Here is a 25,489-nt window from a genome sequence, read left to right as displayed (position 1 = left end):
GCAGTAAAACTTTTAGACAGATAGGTCACGTGTCTTTGCGCAAATAGTTCGGTGAAATTTGAGCAGTTTTTGTTCAATAACTTTTCTCGTGTGGGCTTGTATTCAAAGCAAATGTGACATTTTATTATTGGTTGTAGAGCTCTATAAAAGCCACAAATTTGTGAAAAGATAAAAAAAAAAACAGAGAAAGAAGAGGAAAGATAATTATGTTTTTCTTTATTTAGATACGAAATATAAAACGTCATTTTCCAAGGTCAGGATGGCCGAGCGGTCTAAGGCGCCAGACTCAAGGTATAAAAAAACCTTCCGTTATTATAACGGTATTGCGTATTCTGGTCTCCGAATGGAGGCGTGGGTTCGAATCCCACTTCTGACAATACTTTTGCGTACTTCTCTTCCCTTTTTGCGCACAATGGTACGTGTAAATTTTGTTTCTATTCGCCATCGAAGGTTGTTTGTAGAAACTGTTTATTTTGAGGTCAACTTGTTTTATTTCACGTTGTTCTTTTCTAATGCTTTTCTTCAAATTCGATGCTAACTTTACCTAAGTACTTTTGTCGCTATTAAGAAATGCTAATCGTTGGTTTGTCGAAAGCCTAATGAATGATTGAAGAGGGAAAAGTCAGTTTTGTGAGGTTACATCTAAAGCATTTGTGTCAGACGGAGTTAAGTGCTTTCTTCAAGGTCTGCTAAACAGCTACGATAAATAGTTTTTATTGAACGCTTGAAATACGGTTTGTGAAATAAGACTTACAAGTTGATGAGCGGTTTGAAGATTGTTTCTGGAAACGTTTCAGCTAGTAGATTATTGGATTGTAGGATGGGTGCAAGACGATTAGACAGGAGAAGCTGGTCGGTCTGAAGTTATCTTGGTTATTTGTACCGAAATTGTTTTCGATATTACTGTTGCAATAGTCGTTTCTCACTAGAATGTGCAGTAGGCTGAAGTAACAAGCACGTTACACGCATAAGATGGAATTATTTTGAAAGAAGTTCGGTGGAATGTCTCATCACTGCAACTAGGACTTCATCACCCCACGTTTGATTTATTTCCAAGTGAATTGATGTTAATTTAAGATTTCGACGATTTAGTGGGGTCTGTCTATGTGAGTATTTGCGTGATTTGAAATCGTAAAAGAGTTGTGTGCAGGGAATCGATAGTGCAAGGTATCAATGTTGTCTTCGATATATCTGTCAAGTATATTGAGCGTAGTATTCCCCTAACGTAGAAGATGCGGATTAGGTGGAAAAAAGTGGCAAATATTTTGCGAAAACTGAGATTATTCTTCGTGTTTGTGTGTGATCATGTTTTATAGGTTTATCAAAATAAATTGCCTTTTCTCTTTGCGAAGGTAATTTGGAATTACATTTTCTTGTGATCGGTGGAGTAAGAAAATAATTGCCAGTTTAAGTGCTTTTGTTCTTCAATGATATTGTTTTCTTTATTAATTTCATGTCGAAGAGAAGTGTCCGTGTGAGATTAATGGTTATTGTAAGTCGGCGTCTCTCTGAAACGTATTCTTTTATGCGTTTATGTAATATTTAAAGGTTTACGTTGTTCTTTTTGGGGCTTTTTAAAACTGCATCAGTGAAATTCGTCGGTAGTAGTTATCTAACGAATCAGGGAACGAGGTGACCTATGTAGTGGGAATAGGAAACTTTCCAGGTTACTTTGAAATGGTTTCCAGTCAGCCTTGTCAAAGTTGAATACTGGGTGGGTGCAAATACGTTGATCTATCGATGGGTTTATCTTTCAACTTCCCGAAAACGAGGTTATGATCACCTCCGATGTTTACACGTACTGTAAACAATCGGCACAGCGGCAATGAATGACTAGATGTGATAACGAGGAATAATAAATTTTCTGAGCGGGTGTGTTACTATTATTGATGATGAAGAGACTGTTCACATTTATAAATGAGACCGATTTTATTTGCAATTTTGCAGATAAAATCCGTGTGTATTGAACATACTTTAAAAATTAAGTAATATAAATTACTACTTGTTTGATTGTTAGGACATAGTTAAATTTCGTGATTTCTTAGAGAAGGTTTATTCTACAAAATGCATGCTCAACATCTCTTTTATCGCGATATGAAATTGCTTGATTCTAACCGAATCTAAAGAAAACACAAGTCTGTAGTTTGCCTTAAACTGTTTCAGTTTATATTAGTGAAGTCGAAAAAAGTTGTGGTCGTGGGGTTTGGTTTGTGTTAGTGGGGCCCGACGTATACATTAAATGAAATTTGGTTGTGATCGTCTCCGATTTCTTCTTACATCTTGAAATTGCATATGGAATGAGAAATTACGAGATCTAGAATGTTTTGTAATATTTTTGTGGCGGATGTTATAATTGTGTAGAATACTACGATCGTGGAGTGTTAAATTCGCGATGGTTTGAATCGAGGTCTCGAAGTGTAAATTGTATGCATTTTGTGCTTAATTACCGTTTCAAGAAGATTGACGTCCGGTTGTTTGTTTGGTGGGACGTAGTGGCAAGCGGTGCCATTTTGCAATGTTTTGGTGTGTGTTATGTGACACGGTATGCGCAATTGCTAAATTTCCGAGTAACTCGAGTTTTCAAAACTATCAACTTTGAGCGGGTCCGTTTAACGACTATAGGGTGAAATTTCACAACGACGACATAGAAAACAATTTATTCCCTTCTTGTACGGAACCGATGAATAATTCTCCATAGAGCCGGGAACATCTTGTCGAAAGCAAGTAAAATCGCAAGAAACTCATTTCGGATAGAAACATCTTGGTTGTTAAAAAATGCTGCTGCCAAAAACATGTTACTTGAAGAAATGGAATAAGAAATGGTTGTGAGACTCGTAGTTATAGCATTGTTAAGAATTTCTCAGCAAATATTCATTGACTTGTTAACCACGCCGCGTCGTTTCTAAAATTTGAGGCGCGGTGGTGGGTGAAAGTAAATAAAGAAGACAGTGACACGTCGTAGTAACCAACCTCAGCTTCATGTTCGAAACCCTAATGTCTCGGAAGATACTTATACTTTACAGAACCAACCAGCGTTTTTAGAATACGTGCTGGGTAGTTTTTTCACCTTTCTAAAAATGTGTTAATGGCTTTCTTGTCAGAAAGAGCCACGGAACCTATAGTAACGGATTCATGTTATCACCCGCATGCACTCGGTAAAGCCTAATAAGACATCACTATTTCCACTAGCTGCTGAAGTTAATATCACGTGACGCTAAACACTCTTAAATAAGGACAGTTTCATAAAATTTATCGAATATATGCTTCGAAGCTGACAATGTCTAATGACCGTATGATTGTTTTGAAAACTCGAACCAGAAGCTAGTAATCTAGTTTGCTTGGCCTAACGAATACTCATGTATCTGCCATTCCTTTCACTCTATGGTTTTGATACTCTAAATCAGTCGTCTTCAATCCGAATAAGAGATAACTGAAAACTGCAGTAAAACTTTTAGACAGATAGGTCACGTGTCTTTGCGCAAATAGTTCGGTGAAATTTGAGCAGTTTTTGTTCAATAACTTTTCTCGTGTGGGCTTGTATTCAAAGCAAATGTGACATTTTATTATTGGTTGTAGAGCTCTATAAAGCCACAAATTTGTGAAAAGATAAAAAAAAAAACAGAGAAAGAAGAGGAAAGATAATTATGTTTTTCTTTATTTAGATACGAAATATAAAACGTCATTTTCCAAGGTCATGATGGCCGAGCGGTCTAAGGCGCCAGACTCAAGGTATAAAAAACCTTCCGTTATTATAACGGTATTGCGTATTCTGGTCTCCGAATGGAGGCGTGGGTTCGAATCCCACTTCTGACAATACTTTTGCGTACTTCTCTTCCCTTTTTTGCGCACAATGGTACGTGTAAATTTTGTTTCTATTCGCCATCGAAGGTTGTTTGTCGAAACTGTTTATTTTGAGGTCAACTTGTTTTATTTCACGTTGTTCTTTTCTAATGCTTTTCTTCAAATTCGATGCTAACTTTACCTAAGTACTTTTGTCGCTATTAAGAAATGCTAATCGTTGGTTTGTCGAAAGCCTAATGAATGATTGAAGAGGGAAAAGTCAGTTTTGTGAGGTTACATCTAAAGCATTTGTGTCAGACGGAGTTAAGTGCTTTCTTCAAGGTCTGCTAAACAGCTACGATAAATAGTTTTTTATTGAACGCTTGAAATACGGTTTGTGAAATAAGACTTACAAGTTGATGAGCGGTTTGAAGATTGTTTCTGGAAACGTTTCAGCTAGTAGATTATTGGATTGTAGGATGGGTGCAAGACGATTAGACAGGAGAAGCTGGTCGGTCTGAAGTTATCTTGGTTATTTGTACCGAAATTGTTTTCGATATTACTGTTGCAATAGTCGTTTCTCACTAGAATGTGCAGTAGGCTGAAGTAACAAGCACGTTACACGCATAAGATGGAATTATTTTGAAAGAAGTTCGGTGGAATGTCTCATCACTGCAACTAGGACTTCATCACCCCGTTTGATTTATTTCCAAGTGAATTGATGTTAATTTAAGATTTCGACGATTTAGTGGGGTCTGTCTATGTGAGTATTTGCGTGATTTGAAATCGTAAAAGAGTTGTGTGCAGGGAATCGATAGTGCAAGGTATCAATGTTGTCTTCGATATATCTGTCAAGTATATTGAGCGTAGTATTCCCCCTAATGTAGAAGATGCGGATTAGGTGGAAAAAAGTGGCAAATATTTTGCGAAAAACTGAGATTATTCTTCGTGTTTGTGTGTGATCATGTTTTATAGGTTTATCAAAATAAATTGCCTTTTCTCTTTGCGAAGGTAATTTGGAATTACATTTTCTTGTGATCGGTGGAGTAAGAAAATAATTGCCAGTTTAAGTGCTTTTGTTCTTCAATGATATTGTTTTCTTTATTAATTTCATGTCGAAGAGAAGTGTCCGTGTGAGATTAATGGTTATTGTAAGTCGGCGTCTCTCTGAAACGTATTCTTTTTATGCGTTTATGTAATATTTAAAGGTTTACGTTGTTCTTTTTGGGGCTTTTTAAAACTGCATCAGTGAAATTCGTCGGTAGTAGTTATCTAACGAATCAGGGAACGAGGTGACCTATGTAGTGGGAATAGGAAACTTTCCAGGTTACTTTGAAATGGTTTCCAGTCAGCCTTGTCAAAGTTGAATACTGGGTGGGTGCAAATACGTTGATCTATCGATGGGTTTATCTTTCAACTTCCCCGAAAACGAGGTTATGATCACCTCCGATGTTTACACGTACTGTAAACAATCGGCACAGCGGCAATGAATGACTAGATGTGATAACGAGGAATAATAAATTTTCTGAGCGGGTGTGTTACTATTATTGATGATGAAGAGACTGTTCACATTTATAAATGAGACCGATTTTATTTGCAATTTTGCAGATAAAATCCGTGTGTATTGAACATACTTTAAAAATTAAGTAATATAAATTACTACTTGTTTGATTGTTAGGACATAGTTAAATTTCGTGATTTCTTAGAGAAGGTTTATTCTACAAAATGCATGCTCAACATCTCTTTTATCGCGATATGAAATTGCTTGATTCTAACCGAATCTAAAGAAAACACGAGTCTGTAGTTTGCCTTAAATTGTTTCAGTTTATATTAGTGAAGTCGAAAAAGTTGTGGTCGTGGGGTTGGGTTTGTGTTAGTGGGGCTGACGTTTACATTAAATGAAATTTGGTTGTGATCGTCTCCGATTTCTTCTTACATCTTGAAATTGCATATGGAATGAGAAATTGCGAGATCTAGAATGTTTTGTAATATTTTTGTGGCGCATGTTATATTTGTGTAGAATACTACGATCGTGGAGTATTAAATTCGCGATGGTTTGAGTCGAGGTCTCGAAGTGTAAATTGTATGCATTTTGTGCTTAATTACCGTTTCAAGAAGATTGACGTCCGGTTGTTTGTTTGGTGGGACGTAGTGGCAAGCGGTGCCATTTTGCAATGTTTTGGTGTGTGTTATGTGACACGGTATGCGTAATTGCTAAATTTCCGAGTAACTCGAGTTTTCAAAACTATCAACTTTGAGCGGGTCCGTTTAACGACTATAGGGCGAAATTTCACAACGACGACATGGAAAACAATTTATTCCCTTCTTGTACGGAACCGATGAATAATTCTCCATAGAGCCGGGAACATCTTGTCGAAAGCAAGTAAAATCGCAAGAAACTCATTTCAGATAGAAACATCTTGGTTGTCAAAAAATGCTGCTGCCAAAACATGTTACTTGAAGAAATGGAATAAGAAATGTTGGTGAGACTCGTAGTTATAGCATTGTTAAGAATTTCTCAGCAAATATTCATTGACTTGTTAGCCACGCCGCGTCGTTTCTAAAATTTGAGGCGCGGTGGTGGGTGAAAGTAAATAAAGAAGACAGTGACACATCGTAGTAACCAACCTCAGCTTCATGTTCGAAACCCTAATGTCTCGGAAGATACTTATACTTTACAGAACCAACCAGCGTTTATAGAATACGTGCTGTTAGTTGTTGTTTTTTTGACCTTTTTAAAGGTTTATTAATGGCTTTTTTGGCAGTAATGGCCACGGAATCCATAGTAACAAAGTCATGTTTTGTTTTTTATATGCAAAAACGGCTCGTTTGGGTTGAGAAAATATTTTACATAGAAGAGCGAACAACGTTTTGACCTTCTTCGGTCATCGTCAGGTTCACAAAGAAAGAGGTAACTGACCGGAAGCTGACCACATGTTTGAAAGGGGTTGTGTAACTGTGTGTCGAAATGTTGAGGGCGGTGTTAGATGTTTGAATATATAATTTTATTTATTTTATTAAATTAATATAGGTATAAAGGCGTTCCTTTATATTGGTTTATTTTGGGTTTAAGTTGTTGTATAAGTAAGGCTTCTTTAATTTTGCGTTTGTTTATGTTTGTTTCTTTATTTAGTATTTGAGTGTTTTCTATGGTTATGTTGTGTTTATTTAACTTGCAGTGTTCGAAAACGTGTGAAGGTGACTTTTTATGTTCTTTGAATCTGGTTTCCATTTTTCTACTTGTTTCTCCAATATAGAAGTCGTGGCAGTTATCACATTGTATTTTATAAATAATGTTGGTGTGGTGTTTGTCAGTCTAGTTTTTACATAGTATAGACCTCAGATTTGTGCCGGGTTTTTGAATAAATTTGGTATTAACTGGAATGTCATATTTTGTTACTAATTTTTGCCAAATGTTGGTTATTTGTTTGCTGATGTCAGGAATATATGGTATACAGCAGTATATGGTTTCGTGGTTTTTTGATTCGTGAGCTGTATTTACTTTAGTTGGTTGATTTTGCTTTCTCTCTAAGTGTTTGCGTATAATGTTTTCTACGGTTTGTGGAGGAAACTTATTGATGTTGATGAAGTATTGTTTTATTTTTTTTTTGTCTAATTCATCGTTAATTTTATCTGGTGAGCATAGTTTTATGGCTGTGTTTATTTGGTTTCTTAGTATGTTGAGTTTTTGTTTTGTTTCATGTGCTGAGTCCCAAGGAATGTATAGTCCAGTATGGGTGATTTTTCGGTGGATTTCTGTTTTGAATTGTGTGTCAGTTCTTGTAATTTTGAGGTTAAGAAATGATATTTGATTGCTTTCTTCCTGTTCACATGTGAAGTTAATGTTGGGATGTATAGAGTTAATGTGATTGAAAAAATTAAGTATGTGTTCTGTAGATTTGAATCCCGCAACCGTGTCATCAACATATCTGTACCAGTATAGTGGTGGATGTAATGCTGTGTTAATTGCTTGTGTTTCAACTTGTGTCATAAAAATATTGACTAGAACTGGTGATACTGAGTTGCCCATGCTTAGGCCATTTGTTTGTATGTAATTGTGGTTGTTGAACATGAAGTTTGTCTTCATTGTGGTGAATTCTATGAGGGTTGCTAATTGGTTGCTGGGAATGTCTATAGATGGGTTAGGGTCTCGGATATAGAGTTCTAAGACTATCTTGCAGGCTTCAGTGGTTGGAACTTCTGTAAAGAGGGATAGAACATCGAAACTGGCCATTAAAGCTTTATGATTAAGTTGATTTAGATTAGACTTGAAATTAAAAGAGTCTTTGATGAATGAGCTGGCTGATGTTACATATTTGGAGAATGCCCATGCTGTGTATTTACCAAGATTGTAATTAAACGATTCATATGTGGACATTATTGGTCGTAATGGACAATCTGGTTTATGAGGTTTGGGGATGCCGTATATTTGCGGTGTGCGTGAGTCGGTTTTACGTAGGTAGGAATAAAGTGTTTCTGAAATTGTGTTGGCTTTTTTCATTTGTAGTAGTAATTTGTTCAGTTGCGTCTCGTGTGTCTTTGTTGGATTTGTGTGTATTGGTTTAAATTTGTTCGTGTCTGATAGGATGTTATTCATTTTTTGGATGTATTCATTCGTGTTCATTATGACTATAGCGTTACCTTTATCTGCTTTTAGAATTTTTATGTTTTTGTCTTGTTTTAGGTTTTTAATGGAATTAATATCTCTTTTTGTAAGGTTGTTTTTTAGTTTTCTGTTTTGTGAAATTATGTTTTGTTTTGTTTAGCAATACCGTATTAGGGTATCTACTCTTTTTTTTTTTCCTTTGATGGTTGAGCTTTTTATATTAGCTTTTTACATTTGCAGACATAGTGCTGACCCATTATGAGATATATTTTTAATGAGGGACAATGTTTATTACATATGCGGTGTAAATTTTCATTTTACGTTTATTTTTTACAAATTTTCAAATGTCTTTATTTTTAATTTATTTCGTGTGTTTCAATACGCAAAATTCACGGTTCCTGAATTTGCAAAGAAGTCTTTCAAAACGGACGACAGAGGGTGTGTAATTTTTTTATTTGTTTTTCATATTGAGTTACGATGAAATATATTTTTGAAATATTTTACTTGTTTGGAGTGTGTGAGGTAAGAGTATGGTGCAAGTATATCAAATATTAATAATAGATTGAGCCAAAAATTTGATGAGGAGTTTGTTATAAAGTAATTAGTAAGCTATATGTTCCGTTTTATAGAGTAGTTACGTAATATTAGAGTTAGTCTGTTTGCTTTTTTTTTTCTTCTACTTATAGTATTAGTAATACTACTTTCTGGTCTTGATCCAGCGTGTACGACGATAGTCGTTCAGATTAAATGAAAAGCACCCAAGCTGGTCGAGACTTAGTATGCAGCATTCTCTTTTAAATGATAACGAGGAAGTGGAGATAAATCTTGACGAGGCGTAGATATTAATATTGATGGCGTAAAATATTAGTAGTAATAGTAAAAAATGGGGTTTACGTTAAGATGTTAAATTCTGGTTTTTAATCTTCAGTTCGAATAGCTGTTAGCTGGAGATGTTTCATTCATAATTTCTGGCATGTTTATAAAAGTTATGAAGAGTTGAGAGGACACTAAACTGCATTGTATGTATTTTTATTACCCTCGTCTTCCAATGTGAGGGAGAAGGGTATTCTAATCAGGTGTGTTTCTCCACACTTGTATCTCAAAAAAAAAAAAGAAAAAAAAAGACCAACGTACACGAAAATGTTACATAAGGTAGGAAGTTAGTAAAGAACAATCGTCTTTAAATTTTATTTGGGCCTGGATTCTGAATCACCTTAAAGATTTGTTTTCATCATAGATATGCATTTTTTACAGTTTTGGGTTAATAACTATGTAAAGTATGGTTGTATTTATACATAATGTCATGGGCTTATTAAGGTTGAAACTTCTCATCATACTACAAAAAAAAAATCATTGATCATTCTGGACCTGAGAAGGATTTCCAAAGTTTTCAAAGACAAAAATGTGATTCTATCCAGTATAAACATATGGCATATTGAAAAGAAGCAGTAGGTGAGGGTGTATAGTTCTTTTGAGTGATGTTATTTCGTATGAATTGAGTCCTTTTTCAGTACTTTGGAGAGAGACAGATACAGTTAGATTTCTCATTTATAATGCAACAGTTGACATAGCAAATTATACTTGAACTATCTGAAGTAATTCACTTATTTCAGTTTTTATCGTGTTTCAGTATTTATCAATAAATATGAAGTAGGTATCCGTAGAATAGTCTTGTATTTATATATTTACTTCCAAATACATAATGAAATATATCATTATCTTTAAACTTGATTATTTTTTTTTTCTTCTTTAGTGGGGGTGGGTGTATCATTAGCCATCAGTAGTTTAACAAAGCTTAAATAATCTCTGCAAGCTAATAATAATTAAAAACTTTAAGTATTAATAGTAGCATTCTGCTTTTTTGGCAGTTCAAAGCTAGAAGTGGCAACAAACAGTGCAAACTCATCACACATATGCTTCTGAAACCCTTGTCAGTTGTATTTTCTCTCTGAGGAAAATATAAAAGATAAACCACTACTTTGCCTTATTATTGCCAAGAGCAAATAATTTGGTTATGATTTTCATGCCATAGATTTTCAAGTTTTAAGAAAACTGTGTATTTATGAGATATCAAGCTTTCAGTGGTTAATAGTCAGGAAGGAATTGTACACAACTGAATTTGATATGTGCTAAAGCACATTACAATGATGGTAAGACAAAAAATATATCATGTATCATACTGCCCATATTGTAAGATATGGTCATAGTCAGTTTCTTGTAAAGACTTGACACAAATGTTATTGTGTTTACTGTGGTTTAGGTACACAGTCAGTCTACAAATGTTGGATTTCTGGCTTTATTTGAGTATTTGCAAGTGCTACTACTGTTGTTGTGTCAAATATGGACTCAGAATGGGAGTTTCCTTATCCTTTTTTCACACATTAACTAAATGTGAGACTACTGTTCAATCCTAATAGGAAAGGTAAAATAAGACTGCATGGGATGTTTGGGTAGTATATACTGATGTAACATCTGCATATGAACTTGTTTCTACATGCCTTCCAGAGATCATAAAAGAGAAACTTCAGGAACGTGAGTGATTTGTTTCTCTGTTGCATTCAGAAACAACTGTGGTGCAAATGTTCTTTAAAAGTACAAGAACTCTAGCATTCCACCAACTCATGGAATTTTGATGTTGTATGTTAGGAGAGCCACTTAACAATAGTGTAGGAGTTATGCATTTACAGTTTGTTAGGTGTAGTGGGTGCCATAAATGGGTTTTATTTGGAAATTTGGGACTAATCTATACTTTTAAGGAAGCTAGTGATAAAGATGTGCCATTTTTGTGTAGAGTTTGTAAATAGGAGGATAAGTTAGAGGCTATCATAATTAAAGTAGAAGCAATGAAGAAAAGGGTAGACTGTAAGAAATGGCAGCAGGGTTCATGAGAAACTTAAGCTTTTACATGCAAGGATACATCAGATAACAATGACTTTCAGGAATTTAGGAAGAGCACTGTTAGAGTATAAACTAATAAAATTAGTTGTAATGAATCTATACTGTTGAGCAGCAAATTTCAACGCTTGTCTTCTATAGATGAGGAACTGCTAGAGAGAAGAAAAACAGAAGGGTCAGAAAAGGATATGGATGATAAGGAAGTTATATTTGTAGGTGATTTCTCAATAAGACAAGGATAGGATAGTTTGTGAGGTAAATGGGGAGAAAGTAATTAAATTATGCTATGCAAGGGTACAGGTTGAGGATACAACTTATAGATCCAGATATTATAAAGAGGGCTAGTAGAAATACAATTTTTGTGTTGCATGTAGGGGTTAATTGATAAGTACAAATGGTTGATAAAGGTATTTAAAGAAAAAGGCCCTAACTTAATTTTATAAGGGATACTGCCAAAAATTAACTGAAAGAACGAAATTGTAAGTATTTCCCTAGTGCTAAATACTACGCTTAGAGTAGTATGTAAGGATGAGCCCCTAGGATAATTGGACTGGTGAGATTGGTTCAGTAGAAGAAAAGAGCTATTTATAATGGATGGTTTACATTAAATGTGGTAGCAGCTGGCTTGTTTGCTAAGGTTATTAATTCAGTTGTAAGGGAAGTTTTTAAACTAGGACTAAACAGTGGTGAGAGCCAAAAACTAAATGCAAATAAAGTAAAAAGCAGAAAAAGTTTAGCATTGGAAATAAGTATAGAATTAGTTATAAGGATAGGCTAAATTGTTACTACTGTAATGCTACACATATAGGAAATAGATGACATTAGAACATTAGTAGGAATGGAGAATTTTGATGTAATAGGAATAACTGAAACATGGTTAAGCATTGATGATTTCTTTGAAATACAGGTTTACAGTCTATTTAACAAGTAAAGAGTATTAAAAAGGGGGCAGAGTAGCTTTATACATGAAATGTGAATAATAGCAAGTTGAAGATGTTAAAGATAACAACAAGGAGATTGAATCCATTTGGGTTTCTGTTAGTGGATATAAAGGGAAAAGGCTTTTAATGGAAATTTGTTAGAGACCACCAAATGATATTAGTATCTCATGATTATGAGATAATTAGGTTATTAAATTGTTTTTTCTCCAGTTTTTAGTGACAAATATTTGAACAGTATTCCACATCTAGAACAGTTGATAAATGTAAACAAGATCAAATGAGATGACTGCATTAATTCTGAGCTGGTTTAAGGAAAAATTGAGAAGTTTAAAAAAAAAGGCTATTGAACTGAATATTTCCCCAAGGATTTTTATGGAGGTTAAAGATTAGGTACGTGTCTTGCTTACTGCTATTTTTTGTCAGTTCCTGAATAGTGGGCAGGTATCAGGAGATTGTAAGTTAGCTGATGTAACTCCTTTCTTCAAAGGAGGTGATAAAAATTGCCCTAGTAATTTTAGACCTATTGATCTTACAGCATTTGTGGGAAAAGTTTTGGAAAATCTGTTAAAAGATGCTTTGCAAAGTCACTTAACAAAGTTTAGAATTTTATTGGATAGTGAACATTGTTTCACTGAGGAAAATCTTGTCTTACAAATCTTTTGATATTCTTTGAAAATGTTGCTGCTTATATGGATGAGGGTAAAGATACTTGATGTATCTGGATTTTCTGAAAACATTTGACAGGATGCCACACAAGAGTTTGTAAAAGTATTTGTGGAAGATAAGTTAGCAAATTGAATAGAAGAGTGGCAGGATGGAAGAAAGTAGAGTTGTTACAAATGGAATTCAGCCAATCTGGATTAAAGATACTTTAGAGCTCAGTCTTAGGACCTGTTTGTTTTGATTTACATTTAGATGAAGGAAGAGTGAATGAATTACTTAAATCTGCTATCATATTAAAGTCTTGGATGTCGCTAGCCGTGAAGAGGATGCTGCTGTTTTATAAAATTATTTAGATCATTTAGTAAGTCTAGCAAATAAATGGCAGATGGGATTTAGTTATAATAAATATAAGATAATGGATGTGGGTTATCATAATTTGAATTATAAGTATAATATGGATGGGAATAACCAACAATGTCAGATCTTGTTGTAATAGTTGATCAGTCTCTTAAGTTATCCAAGCAGTGTGCCATTGCTAGTGGTAGGACAAATGGTATGTTAAGTTGTATCTACAGAAATATTGAATACAAGTATAAAAGAAGTTATGATTTTATTCTTCAGGTCACTGGTTAGGCCACATGTGAAATATTGTGTTCAGTCTTGGGCTCCTTACCTTAGGAAAGACATTGATTTTTGGAAAGGGTTCATATAAGGGTTACTACAATGGTGTCTGTGATAGAGGGAATGATCATGAGGAGAGGCTGAAATCTCTTGAATTATTTTCTCTTGAAAAAATAAGATTTTGTGTGTGTGTGCTAGGGGAGGATCTTTAGTGAGATGTTTAATGGAATTGATAGTATTGGTGCATCATTTATTTCCATATTTAACTATAAAAATAGTAAAATTAGAGGACACAAAAGTAAGTTGTGGAAGGGTAGGAGTCATCTTAAGCTAAGACAGTTTTATTTTTCACACAGGGTTTTTGGCCTTCAAAATGGGTTGACTTCAGATGTTTTTAAGGTAATAAATTTAAATGGGTCTAAGAAAAAGCTTGATAAATATATAAATGACAACAACTAAAATACAGCTCTTGTTTTTTTAAGCTAATTTAGTTTAGTGCATGGAACAGCCAAGATGACCAGTAGGTCCCATGTTGTCCCAAAACATTATTTCTTTGTTCATATCTGAGGTAAAGCTTTCCTTTGATATTCAGAGCTTCCTTCTTCTGCTAACTGGGATTAGGAACAGACTGAATATTGCTGGATGTGAAAGTGGATACTCCTCCTTGGAGCCTGTGAGACTTGTTATTAACTTGTATATTGTGGATGCAAGAGAATATATAGTGAACCATGAAAATGCTTCTGGGCCAGCTTACCTATACAGTTCTTTGTGCTTGTGTTGGATAGTACAACAGACAAGAGAACTGGTGTTTTGATTACAGTTTATAGTCTTGATAATTCAGCAGTGTTAAGATAAACTGTGTTTAAGCCTATGTTTTATCACCATAAAAGTTTTAGAAAAATATATGTATTTCTGCCTCATCCTTGCATATACCCCTTTGTTATACATTTTTCATAGCACCCATAATGAAATAAAAATGCATATATCAAACTACTTCTGGGCCAAGTTTGGTGCTTTTATTGCAGTTTGAATGATTTTGGAACTATGTAAAGTTCTAACAGTTCTAGCTGGTCATTATGTAATGTTAAAATAGTAAATTTTTAAGTGTAGAATTAAAAAAAAAGAATTAAGGGTGTGGGTATTAGATCTTTTAAACAAGGAAGACTCCTCCTTCAATTTTTAAAATATGCATAAATTTCCAATATGTGACAGAATTTATCTGTTTTTCTGGTAGTAAGTTAGGAGTATCAATGCACTTTGTTAAACCTTCAAGTTCTACTAAGCATAGTACTAAAACTAGAAAGTGCTTTTCCATGATGTCAACACAGATGCTATAATTATATAGCATTATTTAGCATCCTTTATTTTTTATAGTGAAGTAGGTCTTGTGTTAAAACAAATGAGAAGATAATAAGTTATATTTTTGGTATAGTTGTATATTTTATTGGTTTAAATTCCTCTAAAGAAGAGCATGTTGTGCTCTTCTGTTTTAAACTTGGAGTGCATATTTTTTTGTAATTTGATTGTTTAGTTTAAATACATGTGTAATGAAAGTAAGATAAATCATTCTTTTTATACTTAAAACAAATGTTTGCTGATTGGTTAAAATAAATGATGTTTTACTACTTCTGTAAATGTCTAAGATATTATCTAGAAACAGTAAGTATTCATGTGGTGGTGTCTCTGTCCAGTGTAAGCCATGCTACCACAAGAATACTTCTAATATTAGTAGCTAGTACTAAAATGTACCAGGGGTTCAATTCCCCTCAGTGGACTCAGCAGATAACTTGATATGGCTTTGCTATAAGAAAAACATACTGAGATGTACAATTACAAGAAAAATCACTTAATTTAGTAATATTACAAAATACAAACCAGAATACAAGAACTTTTAAATTATTTGAATATAGTAAAATGTAAATTGAATTCACAATTTCTTTTAGATGACAAGATAAAATTGCATCAATAAATAGCAATTCTCAATATTTCTAGCTGCTTCTACAATAGAAATGAGTGGGGTTGTGAAGGTTAAACTCTTGTTTTTTGCAAAAGCAAGAGAACTGGTGCATGTCTCAGACACTGAACTAGAGTTGCCAAATGGACATTACAGTCAGAAGAATATATTGTCCATTATTCTGGAAAGATATCCAGTGCTCTGTCCCATTCAGGAAAATGTTATTCTGGCCATAAATGAAGAGTACATGGACAGAGCTCAGAGCATACAACTCAAGGAAGGAGATCAACTTGCGGTGATCCCACCATTGAGTGGGGGTTAAGTTCTTAAAAGACCAGAATAAATCAGAAAGTTGTACTTTTTTCTAACTGCTTTTGAAATGAAAAGGATGACATAGGACACCTGAAATCTAAATTCTTTACCATTTTTTCAGCTAAAAATCAGTGTAGAGGAAGTGACAGCTCATGCTTCATCTGATTCTGAGATAATTTTCTGTTTTACAAGTAGCATCAGTCAGTAAGGTTAAAAAAGAATTCTATTTAGTGTATCAAGCTTATAAGCCATTGACTGTGAAAGAAATGACATAAATTTGTTATGAAAGTATCCAGAAATGGCCTCTTAAAATTTTCATTATGGTGCATTTCAATGAGTGCTTTTCCAGTTATAGAGGAGTATTGTCATAGCTTTTCCTTCTGAACATAAAAGGAAGAGAAATGGTCCATTGATAGTTTAAAAGCAAGAGTTAAGTTTGAAAAAGAAAATATTATGTAAATGAAGATGAAGTAAAATAATGAGCATCTGTGGGAAACATATTTCTGTGATTATAGTGTATTGAATTTTGTTTTTCATTCTGTAGTTTATTTTACTTTATTTTAAGCAAAAACATCTGAGGTTTAATAATACATTTGAACTAAATTTGGGTTTTAATAAAATTTATTTTTTTAAATAAAAATATATTGTATGACATGGTAATCTTTAAAATGTAACATGATCTTTAAAACACTAATTTCCAACACTGTTTACAAATTTGAGTTGTTAAGTGAATTATTTTGATTGAAGGAGTAGATACCATTATAACTTAAGTGCATGTCAAAAGGAGATACTCCAATGATATATAATTAGGACCTGCTACATTCTATCAAATTAACAATTTATAGATGAGAACTATACCAGTATCTCCCTCTTTTATTTCTTTTAATAACAGTTTCTTAAAGTATTGATTGCTAATGATGCTATTCAACTATATAACATAAACTGAAACATGATCTATATACTTATAAGAAATGTACTAGCAGTTAGCTTATTATGTTTGGTAAAATATCTTCTTTGATTCCATTACTAAGTAATGACTTTCCTTGAGAAAAACAGCTTATTATGCAGGTGTTAATACGTATCTCTTAACTATTAGATTGTAAATTACTTCGAAATAATGTTTATAGAAGGTTTGGAAAATTGGAATGTTTTATTTTGTGGATACTATTGATGCATACAAATTATAAAATTCAAAAAGTAATTTTCTTTCAATATAACATGGGATTTTGAAGTTTTAGAGTCCTGACATGTTAGTGAAACAGTTAATCTTAGCTTAGGTTACCTAAAAATTATTTTAGTGATATGAATTTAGGTAATTTGTATTAGAAATGCATAACTGATGTTTATATTGTATGGCATATGTTAATGAATAATAATTCTTTAAAGAACTCTTAAACATTACTAGGAAATGCATTGAGTATATTGCATATAAAACAACTGTAATTGCTATTTCCGTAATGTATTTTCATTGAAAGTCTACTGGGGCAACTTTATATTACAAACAAGGGTCTTACAGGAAGTAACTATACTGTAAGAAGGAAACTAACAATGTGTATTTACTAAAAGGAGAGACATGAAAAGATAAATGAAAGTAACTTTCTGTATTTTATAGAATGCATAGAAAACATGCTTTATTTTGGTAATGGTATGCTACAGTGAAGTATAATAATGTTTAATAAAAAATATTGAAACAAATCCTTACCTACCTGTACTAATGTTTTTATAACATTGTTACCATAAGCACAATGTTAATTGTTTTGGGCTTTATTTGCAAGAACAAACAGGTATTTAATAAGGATAGAGCTTTGTGGAATTGATTTTTTGTTGGATCAAAACAATGAATTGTTGGCCTGCTATGCACTAGAATATTGTTGTGGACAAAACAGTGACTAAGGTTATAGTCCTGGATAATCATATTCTCCTTTCTACAGTAAAAACACACAAAATATCCACATGCTTGCAATGTAGTTGCATACAATCTTTCCACAACCATGGGACTGATTAACTCTATAGTTGTGTTTATATAAAATCTTAAATAGGTTCCTCCCTACAAAAAGATTGCTTAGTTGTAATTTTATCTTGGTACAGGATTTGCACTATGTTGTGTATATGATGAATTTTTATATGTAACAGTTTAGAATTAAAAAAGTAACTTAATCATAAATTATTATATCTTTCTAAATGAAGGGTAATTCAATGTCTTTTAAAAATATCCAGAACAAGCTGAAATAGGAGTATTAGTCTTACAAAAATAATCAATTAGTTGAACGTAATTGATTAATGAGTTTAAGGATTAATTGAATGATAAATTTCACTAAGCACCCAGGCCTATTTATTAAATAGTTGCTATAAAATTCACAAAATTTATTGACTTAAAACATGCGTACAACAAACAGCAAAAGAGAGGGTGTCCCATGAGTCCCTACCCATCCATATATCTTATGTATCCAGTGTATTTTGTGTGGTGTCACCAGTATTCTTGCGTTCGTGTACCCACGTACTTGTCACAATACGTTCTTCAAGTGTAAATGGGCTTACTTCGGCCATATTTCTCTGAAAGAAAAAAGAAATTTATAATACATGCGTAATTGAATATAACATAATAACATATGGATGTGTAGGGACTTACGGGCCACCCTGTACATATTAATTTTAACACCTTTACTTATTGATGTATATGTGTGGAGAGAATGAAGCTAATGCAATCTTTTTGTAATATGCTGGTTAGAATATATCTGTATCCAGCTACTTTATTCTATACTTGCATGTATATCAAGACCATTTTGAAAATATATATAATTTTAATAAAAAGGTCTTTTTGATGATAATAAAATGCTTCAGTAAAGATTTGTTTTGTGCATTAATACATGTAATGTTTAATCTGTCTTGTATAGCTTTTCACAGACATACAAGTATTTTAATACTAATAATTGTAAGCACATTGATTAACCTCCAGATATTTTGTAACACCTTTAGATTAGGATATGAAACTGGTATAATAAAGATATAGTAGTTTTAATTAGGAGTTCTGTGATAATGTGGAGTTGTTTCTAGGTGCTTTGAAATAATTGAGTGTTGATTTAATAAAACATTTAATTTTAGAATGAACTTTGAGAAATTTTTGAGTTTATGAAATGTAGTTAATGTTTGATTAATACTGAAGTATTTGGATAAATGTTAAATCAATCAAATATCTAGTTTATGCTGGTTTAATTGAAATATTGGGTAATTCTAGATTAACTCAGAACAGTTAACCATATAGAAGTGTAGATGCTTCTTCTGAATGCACTTTTAGTTGACTGTAAGGTATTTAGCTTTAAATTTTAATTATATTCTTACCTAGTATGGTGATAAAAAGAAACAATTTTAAGAATGGTGTAATGTCAAAATTAAAAGAAAAAACTTAAATAATATCTATATAAATTATCAAGTGCAATACCTTAATTTCAAAACAATATTGTATATCACATTGTATATCCAGCTGTATATCACATATTAAACTAGCAGTTGATGTGCATGTCTTCACATTTATGCAAGTCTGTAGTTTTGTGCTGTGAGAAATAAAGTATTTTAATTGCAAATATATATGGTTTGTTTTACACATAATGATTTAAAATGTATTGGAAAGCAAAGCTTAATGTTGAAAATGTTGACTCAGATTTTATGTTTCACAGATAGTTGCAGTCTTTTATTTGTTCCTCAGTATAACTCATACAGAACACTTACTGTACAAATACATACACACACCAGTTTATTGTGAAATAATTATGGATTTACATAGAAATTAACTACTATGTGTATAGTATTAACAAACTAATGTTGACATTAAACTGTCATTGACACTTGTGAGTGGAAAAGGTTTGTTTTCTGAAAAAAAAAATTTTATGGTCACATTCAAATTCTCTTTCCTAACCTGAAGATGACCTAGGAAGGTCAAAAAGTGTTTAAGCACACTTTTTACATGATTTACAATTTAATCTAATATTGTATTTCATTCAGTTTTTCATAATATTTCAGGAATCAACCATCTTGTAATTTTACTTTCTCATTTAAAAAAGAAATTATGATTTAGAAAATCAGTACAAGGCATGCATCTTTATGCTCAACTTTTATCACAATTTGCAGACAAGCAAAACACATAGTGTATACTCACAGACCTACATTCTTCAGCTAAAACTATGATCTAGGCTTTCCATATATGTATATCTATATAAATGCTATTTAACATATGTACAGATAGTAGAACAAAAAATTTGTAGGTGGCTGAGTTCATAATGAAAAAAAACCTATTATTCAATCAAGCCATCCCCAAACTTTTTTCTAAAAAAAGTGAGTTCCTCATCATTAAAGATAATATAGTATCTGTGTATCATAGACTGTTTTGTACTACCTATATATCTGATGTTCACCAATTTCTTGAATAAAATATTGTCTGGGTTATATGTATATGTATGTTCCAGATTCTTCTACAGTTGGTGTTTGTGACTTGGTGATAAATTTGTACAACAAGTTTACAGGACAAAATACACTTTTTTTAAAATAATAAATTCAAAACAAGTGTATGTGCAAAATTGATTTACATTACACGATAACACAGTTTATTTTGTCTCTAAAACTAAATAATTCTCTTTTCTTGTCAAAAGTCCAGTCAGGCTGATTCAATTACTTTAGAATCCAATTGACAAGACAAATTATTTTTCTCTACATTATTTCTCACTGTACAATATGTGATAAATTCACCCACATTACTCTATTGGATTCCACAGTTGTATCTTGAACCTTAAATAATTGTCTCCTTTCATCAAACTCCTAACAGATGAGTTCAGTTACTTTAGAACACCCTTTAACAAAAATTATTTGCCTTGTCTCTATTAAATTGTGAAATTCACTTTAAAATATTGCCCATTACAGCTAACTACAAATGCCAACTAACTTTGTTTTTCAACTTTTCTCTGACTCAGTGTTTTACAACATAATTTGTGCTTGCTTGCCACTTGTATATATACATATACTTTGTTCATTGAGGCCTGAAATTTCTACAAACTGAGCAGTGTTATAATGTAACAATACCAACTTTAGGTAATAAGAAAAATGCTGAAGGTTTGAAGGAGTAATGTGACATTATTAGTAAAGCCTAAACAACAGTGTAATTGCAAACAGTGTATAATTACATTTAATTCTTTTGTTATGAAAAGTAAATTAAATATTAAATCACAAAATAAAGTAATTAATACACTCTTAAATTTAGTAGATTTGTATATCCAACAAATACAGTTTCATATTATTTTGATATGTAAAGGATAATGACCTGTTGATCTGATGTAAAAACAATTCAAGTTAAGTACCACTGTGTCATATAGTTTGCTCATCAGATATTCAACAAGTATTTATATGCTTATGTAAATTTTTGATAAAAAGTATTGTTTCATCATAGGACATTCAGTTAATATTATATGCTTTTTTGAGCTGGTTTGTACAGATCAGAACTAGAAGTTCAAATTCTTGCCAACCAAGCCTAATGAGTAAGAACTTAAATTTTTGTATAGATTGAAGCCTTTCCATGAATAAAGACGTTCTCTGTCCAGAAAGGGATTAATGGAAATAGTTTCTCTTTGCATGTAGGCCCTGAGCTTCCACCCAGGCTAAGCATGCAAAAATGTACACTTTTAAGCTCACTATCAATGTCATTAGGTGATATTATGGGTGTATGTATGCGTGCCTGTGAGTGAATGTGCCTGTGTGAATGTGTATGTGTCTGCAACTGTATGTATGTGTGTACTAGTGAGTAGCTTAGTATGTGAGTGCACACGTATGCAATGATGCTTGTGTGTCTGTTTAGCTGTGATTAAGTGTGTGTGTGTGCTCGCTTGTCGACACGCGGAGTCACATGTCCGTTGTTGATTGATGGATGATGAATCATGCGACTGGCCACGCTCTCTTCCCTCCCAATACTTACCCCATCATTACTCTACCTGCACCCCCCACAAGTAGTCAGTGTAAGATCTACAGTTGCCAAAGCATTCATTATTCAAAATTTTTATTTTATTTTAACAAGGAGATAAGTAAGCAGTAGAGGTGAGTTGTGTCTATGGCTAAACTGCACAGATATTCAGAATGCTACCTCAACATTGGCTTCACCACTGTGCACGCCCAACGACGGCATCGAGAAACCACAGTATGTTTCTTTCCCTCTCCTTCACAGAAAATAAAAGAAAAATTAAGCTGCTGATAGTAAGCCCTTAGTAGGGGGTCACATGGGTTTCAAACTTTTAGGTAAGGGGTTGCGAGTGCCAAAAGGTTGGGAACCCCTGTTGTAAAGAGTGGTTATTTGAGTATTTGTGGCATTCATGTCAGTTTGAACTAGTCTGGCCATTCTTCTCTTATTAACAGGGTGTTTTTGCCCACAGAACTGCTGCTTACAGCACCATTCTCTGTAAACTTTAGAGACTGTTGTATGTGAAAATCCCAGGAGATCAGCAGTTTATGAGATGTTGGAACCAACAGTTATTCCACAGTCAAAGTTGCTCAGATCATGCATCTTCCCCATTCTAACATTTGGTCAAAAAACAAATGAACCTCTTGACAATATCTGCATGCTTGTCAGTGTACCATCTTCCACCTGTCGCCATTCTTCACTCTTTGGTGAGACTGTACTTGATAAGTTTCTCTTTTGGTATATATATTTTCAGTGGCTTGTCCTATGTTTTGACCAGGATTTCACTCTGTAGCAAGTGACATCTGTCCAAGTATACTTCAGTCACTTAAAGCCCAAACTGTAAAACCATATTGGCTTCATTTTTATAATTTACATGGCTTTAAAACACACATTGTTTATTACAATCACATAAAAGAAGAATGAGGTATTCTACAAGGATTGGCCTGGCATGGCCTAGCGGGTTAAGGCGTGCGCTTCGTAACCTGAGGGTCTTGGGTTCACGCCCGAGTCGCGCCAAACATACTCTCCCTCCCAGCCGTAGGGGCGTTATAATGTGACGGTCAATCCCACTTTTCGTTGGTAAAAGAGTAGCCCATGAGTTGGCGGTGGGTGGTGATGACTAGCTGTCTTCCCTCTAGTCTTACACTGCTAAATTAGGGACGGCTAGCACAGATAGCCCTCGAGTAGCTTTGTGCAAAATTCCAAAACAAACAAACAAACATTCCAGAAGGATTCTTGTAGGTTATTCCTTGTGATATTTTTGTTTTATAAATATACCCATTCCATACCTATACTAACCCATGAACTTCATCAATAAAACAAGGTGATTGCTACCCATCCTTTAGATTGAAGACACTGGGTTTGGACTGCTTTTCAAAATAAGGTTTTGTGATCACCCATTACACTGTCTCAAGTATAAGCATTCCCTTGGACTATCCATTGTACCCCCCCATTTCTTCCAGTAGGTAGTGGGCCATAGAAATATCATCCTGAATGAGTGATATACAATATAAACAAAAGTCCATTCAGTTGAAAGTAGGGTGATGGTTTTCTGCTGACATAAATAATATAACCTCTAAATGGATGCTTTATCTCTGCATTGGTTTGTCTGAGGGGTTGTTTTAGCTTTGAACTGCTCCATCATAACAGTTTGGATCTCTTATCCTACTCCTTCATGAAGGTTGGTTTCTGGCAGTTAAGTTTTGGGTTTATAGTTGAACCAAGCTCCCTATTTCTCACACAAATGTTAAAATGATTGGGATTTCTCATTACATACCCACAAGGATGCAAGTTTGTTGTGTTTAAGTTTTGGATTTAGAGCTTAACCAATTATCTCATGTCCTCACTCATGTCATGTGATTTGTATCTCTCATCCTATCCCTCTATGAATATTGGTTCACACATTCTCAGATTTAGAACTGAACCAATTTACATGATGTACTCACATGCAGTGTGACAGTATAAATGCATTTCAACCCTTTGATTGGGATCCATCATCCTACTCTCACATGGATGTCCATTGTCAACAGTTGAGTTTTGGATTTAAAGTTGAACCAATCAATGTACATCCATATGTGCTCAGGGCATCATTGGTCTCTCACTCAATTTGCCTTGAGTGCACTACCCAAGTGCAGTCGTGGGTCATAGTGAATGCACTTGTTGGTTGCTCCACTTCCTCTTTTTGTGCTACCCCTCTATGCTGAGGATGTTACTGGATTTTAGATGGTTCCAGTCTGTTTAATTTGAATGGAATATATGTATATGCCATGTTCACACATTTGTGGTTGGGATTTCTACCTATAATTGGCTGAGCTTGAGTTGAAGACAGTATAGTTTTATTTTCTACCCATGCATAGATGTTAGTTGCTGACAGCTGAGTTTTGGATTGTAGTTGACTTACCAACATTATGATCCTCATCCTACCCTGCATGGATGTCAGTTCCTGGCAGTTGAGTTTTGGATGCAGTTGATTTGCCTTGTACAATCCACTGCACTCTAGCCACTTCACCTTGGGACACATCCTTTGTTTTTCCCACATTATTCATCAGAGAGATTGTAATTATAATATATTCTGGTTAGGATCACTGTACAGCCATTTTCTCTCCCATTGAAACATACTCCTCACAATTTCCCACTTTTTCTATGTCTGAGCAAAGAGTATAGCTATTACAGAAGTGGTGTGGTTTCCCTCATATAATCCTCTTATTAGAGTCCCCTCATTAGGGTGTCTTTTGGATGCTTTTGAATGCTTCTATTTTCTCCATCACATTAGTTCCTTCACCTATTCAATGTAGGATTTTAGCTATGTATGTGAATGGAAGTAGAGGGTATCTTCTCAGAAATTATTATTTTCCTACACTGCAAATGTGTTTCCAGCAAGTACTTACTTCTGCTCAAACTTCCCACCCTTCCTTCTCAGTGGCAAACAGAGCTTACACCTCTGTCTGAACTTGAAGTGATAATTAAGTAGAATAGCAAACAGGGAATCAAATGAGTCACATGGTTGTGTGGCACTGTTATTGGTGGAAAATATTTTGTAAGATAATTTACATATGAGAATCAATGCATACGAGTTTAATTGATTAACTGACTTCCCTCAAGATGCCTTTCTGCCAACCAACACATTTGAGATCCTGTACATCAATGTTTAAATCTGAAATTTCTTATATGACATGAAATGTTGCATTTACCATTAGCAACCATCATTTTCCATTTGACTGATCATTTTCTCTTAACCAATTCACTGCAGCTGCCAGTTTTAAAAATTGGAATTTTTTTATCTGTACACTATTGCTATGTTGTACATGGGAATTTGTTGACATTGCAAAGGGGTATTTATAAAAAAAGATAAAACGCTATATTGGCCCATTGTTCAGTAACAGTGCTTAGGTGAATAAGTATCCCTTTCCAGTTTGCAGAGGAAATTTAAAAATTATATCCCATATATGGCACAGCCACAGTGTGCAGAAGAAAACAGATACTTGTATGTAAGTTGAAGTGAATGGGCTAACGTATAGGAAGTCATAACCTACAGCTATCACCTGCCCTACCAGTGAAAGACAGTGCTGTTAACTACATTCTTTGCTCAATGTTACAACAGTAATTCACAAGGACATAAAAACGTATCTCTAGAAAACACTAAAGGCACAAAGTGAACTTAATGTTTTGATAACTAATACCTACAGATTAAATAAACATTCTGCATCAAAATAATTAAATTATTGTGATGCTACAATTAAATTTAAACTTATTAACTTTATGCTTGTATATGGCCAAAAGTA

At 33.7% G+C, this 25,489-nt stretch overlaps 1 protein-coding gene and 2 non-coding genes across 4 annotated transcripts; all 3 read left to right on the top strand.

The window, feature by feature from the left end:
* The first annotated feature begins 253 nt into the window (after window positions 1-253).
* Window positions 254-376, top strand: TRNAL-CAA (transfer RNA leucine (anticodon CAA)). The gene is made up of 2 exons: window positions 254-291; window positions 331-376. It is a non-coding gene; the product is annotated as a tRNA-Leu (tRNA).
* Window positions 377-3,691: 3,315 nt separating this feature from the next.
* Window positions 3,692-3,813, top strand: TRNAL-CAA (transfer RNA leucine (anticodon CAA)). The gene is made up of 2 exons: window positions 3,692-3,729; window positions 3,768-3,813. It is a non-coding gene; the product is annotated as a tRNA-Leu (tRNA).
* A 4,992-nt stretch (window positions 3,814-8,805) lies between these two features.
* Mocs2A (Molybdenum cofactor synthesis 2A) lies at window positions 8,806-19,353 on the top strand. Of its 2 annotated transcripts, none has more exons than XM_076450296.1 (2): window positions 8,806-8,824; window positions 15,499-19,353. In XM_076450296.1, exon 2 carries the CDS (start codon window positions 15,516-15,518, stop codon window positions 15,780-15,782), a length of 267 nt encoding a protein of 88 aa, XP_076306411.1. In that variant the 5' UTR covers window positions 8,806-8,824; window positions 15,499-15,515; the 3' UTR covers window positions 15,783-19,353. The 2 variants fall into 2 exon arrangements, with proteins under 2 accessions (XP_076306411.1, XP_076306410.1); XM_076450295.1 differs by having other exon boundaries at window positions 8,813-8,908.
* Window positions 19,354-25,489: the final 6,136 nt, after the last annotated feature.

This window comes from Tachypleus tridentatus, chromosome 8, assembly GCF_004210375.1.
Source record: "Tachypleus tridentatus isolate NWPU-2018 chromosome 8, ASM421037v1, whole genome shotgun sequence".
NCBI lineage: Eukaryota > Metazoa > Arthropoda > Merostomata > Xiphosura > Limulidae > Tachypleus > Tachypleus tridentatus.
The sequence above is the reverse complement of the archived record's forward strand: the minus strand, read 5'-3'. Positions and strand labels throughout refer to the sequence as shown.

Bases quoted from the DNA above. Each gene is read 5' to 3' on its own strand.
- Mocs2A (XM_076450296.1), top strand. From the start codon at position 15,516: ATGAGTGGGGTTGTGAAGGTTAAACTCTTGTTTTTTGCAAAAGCAAGA.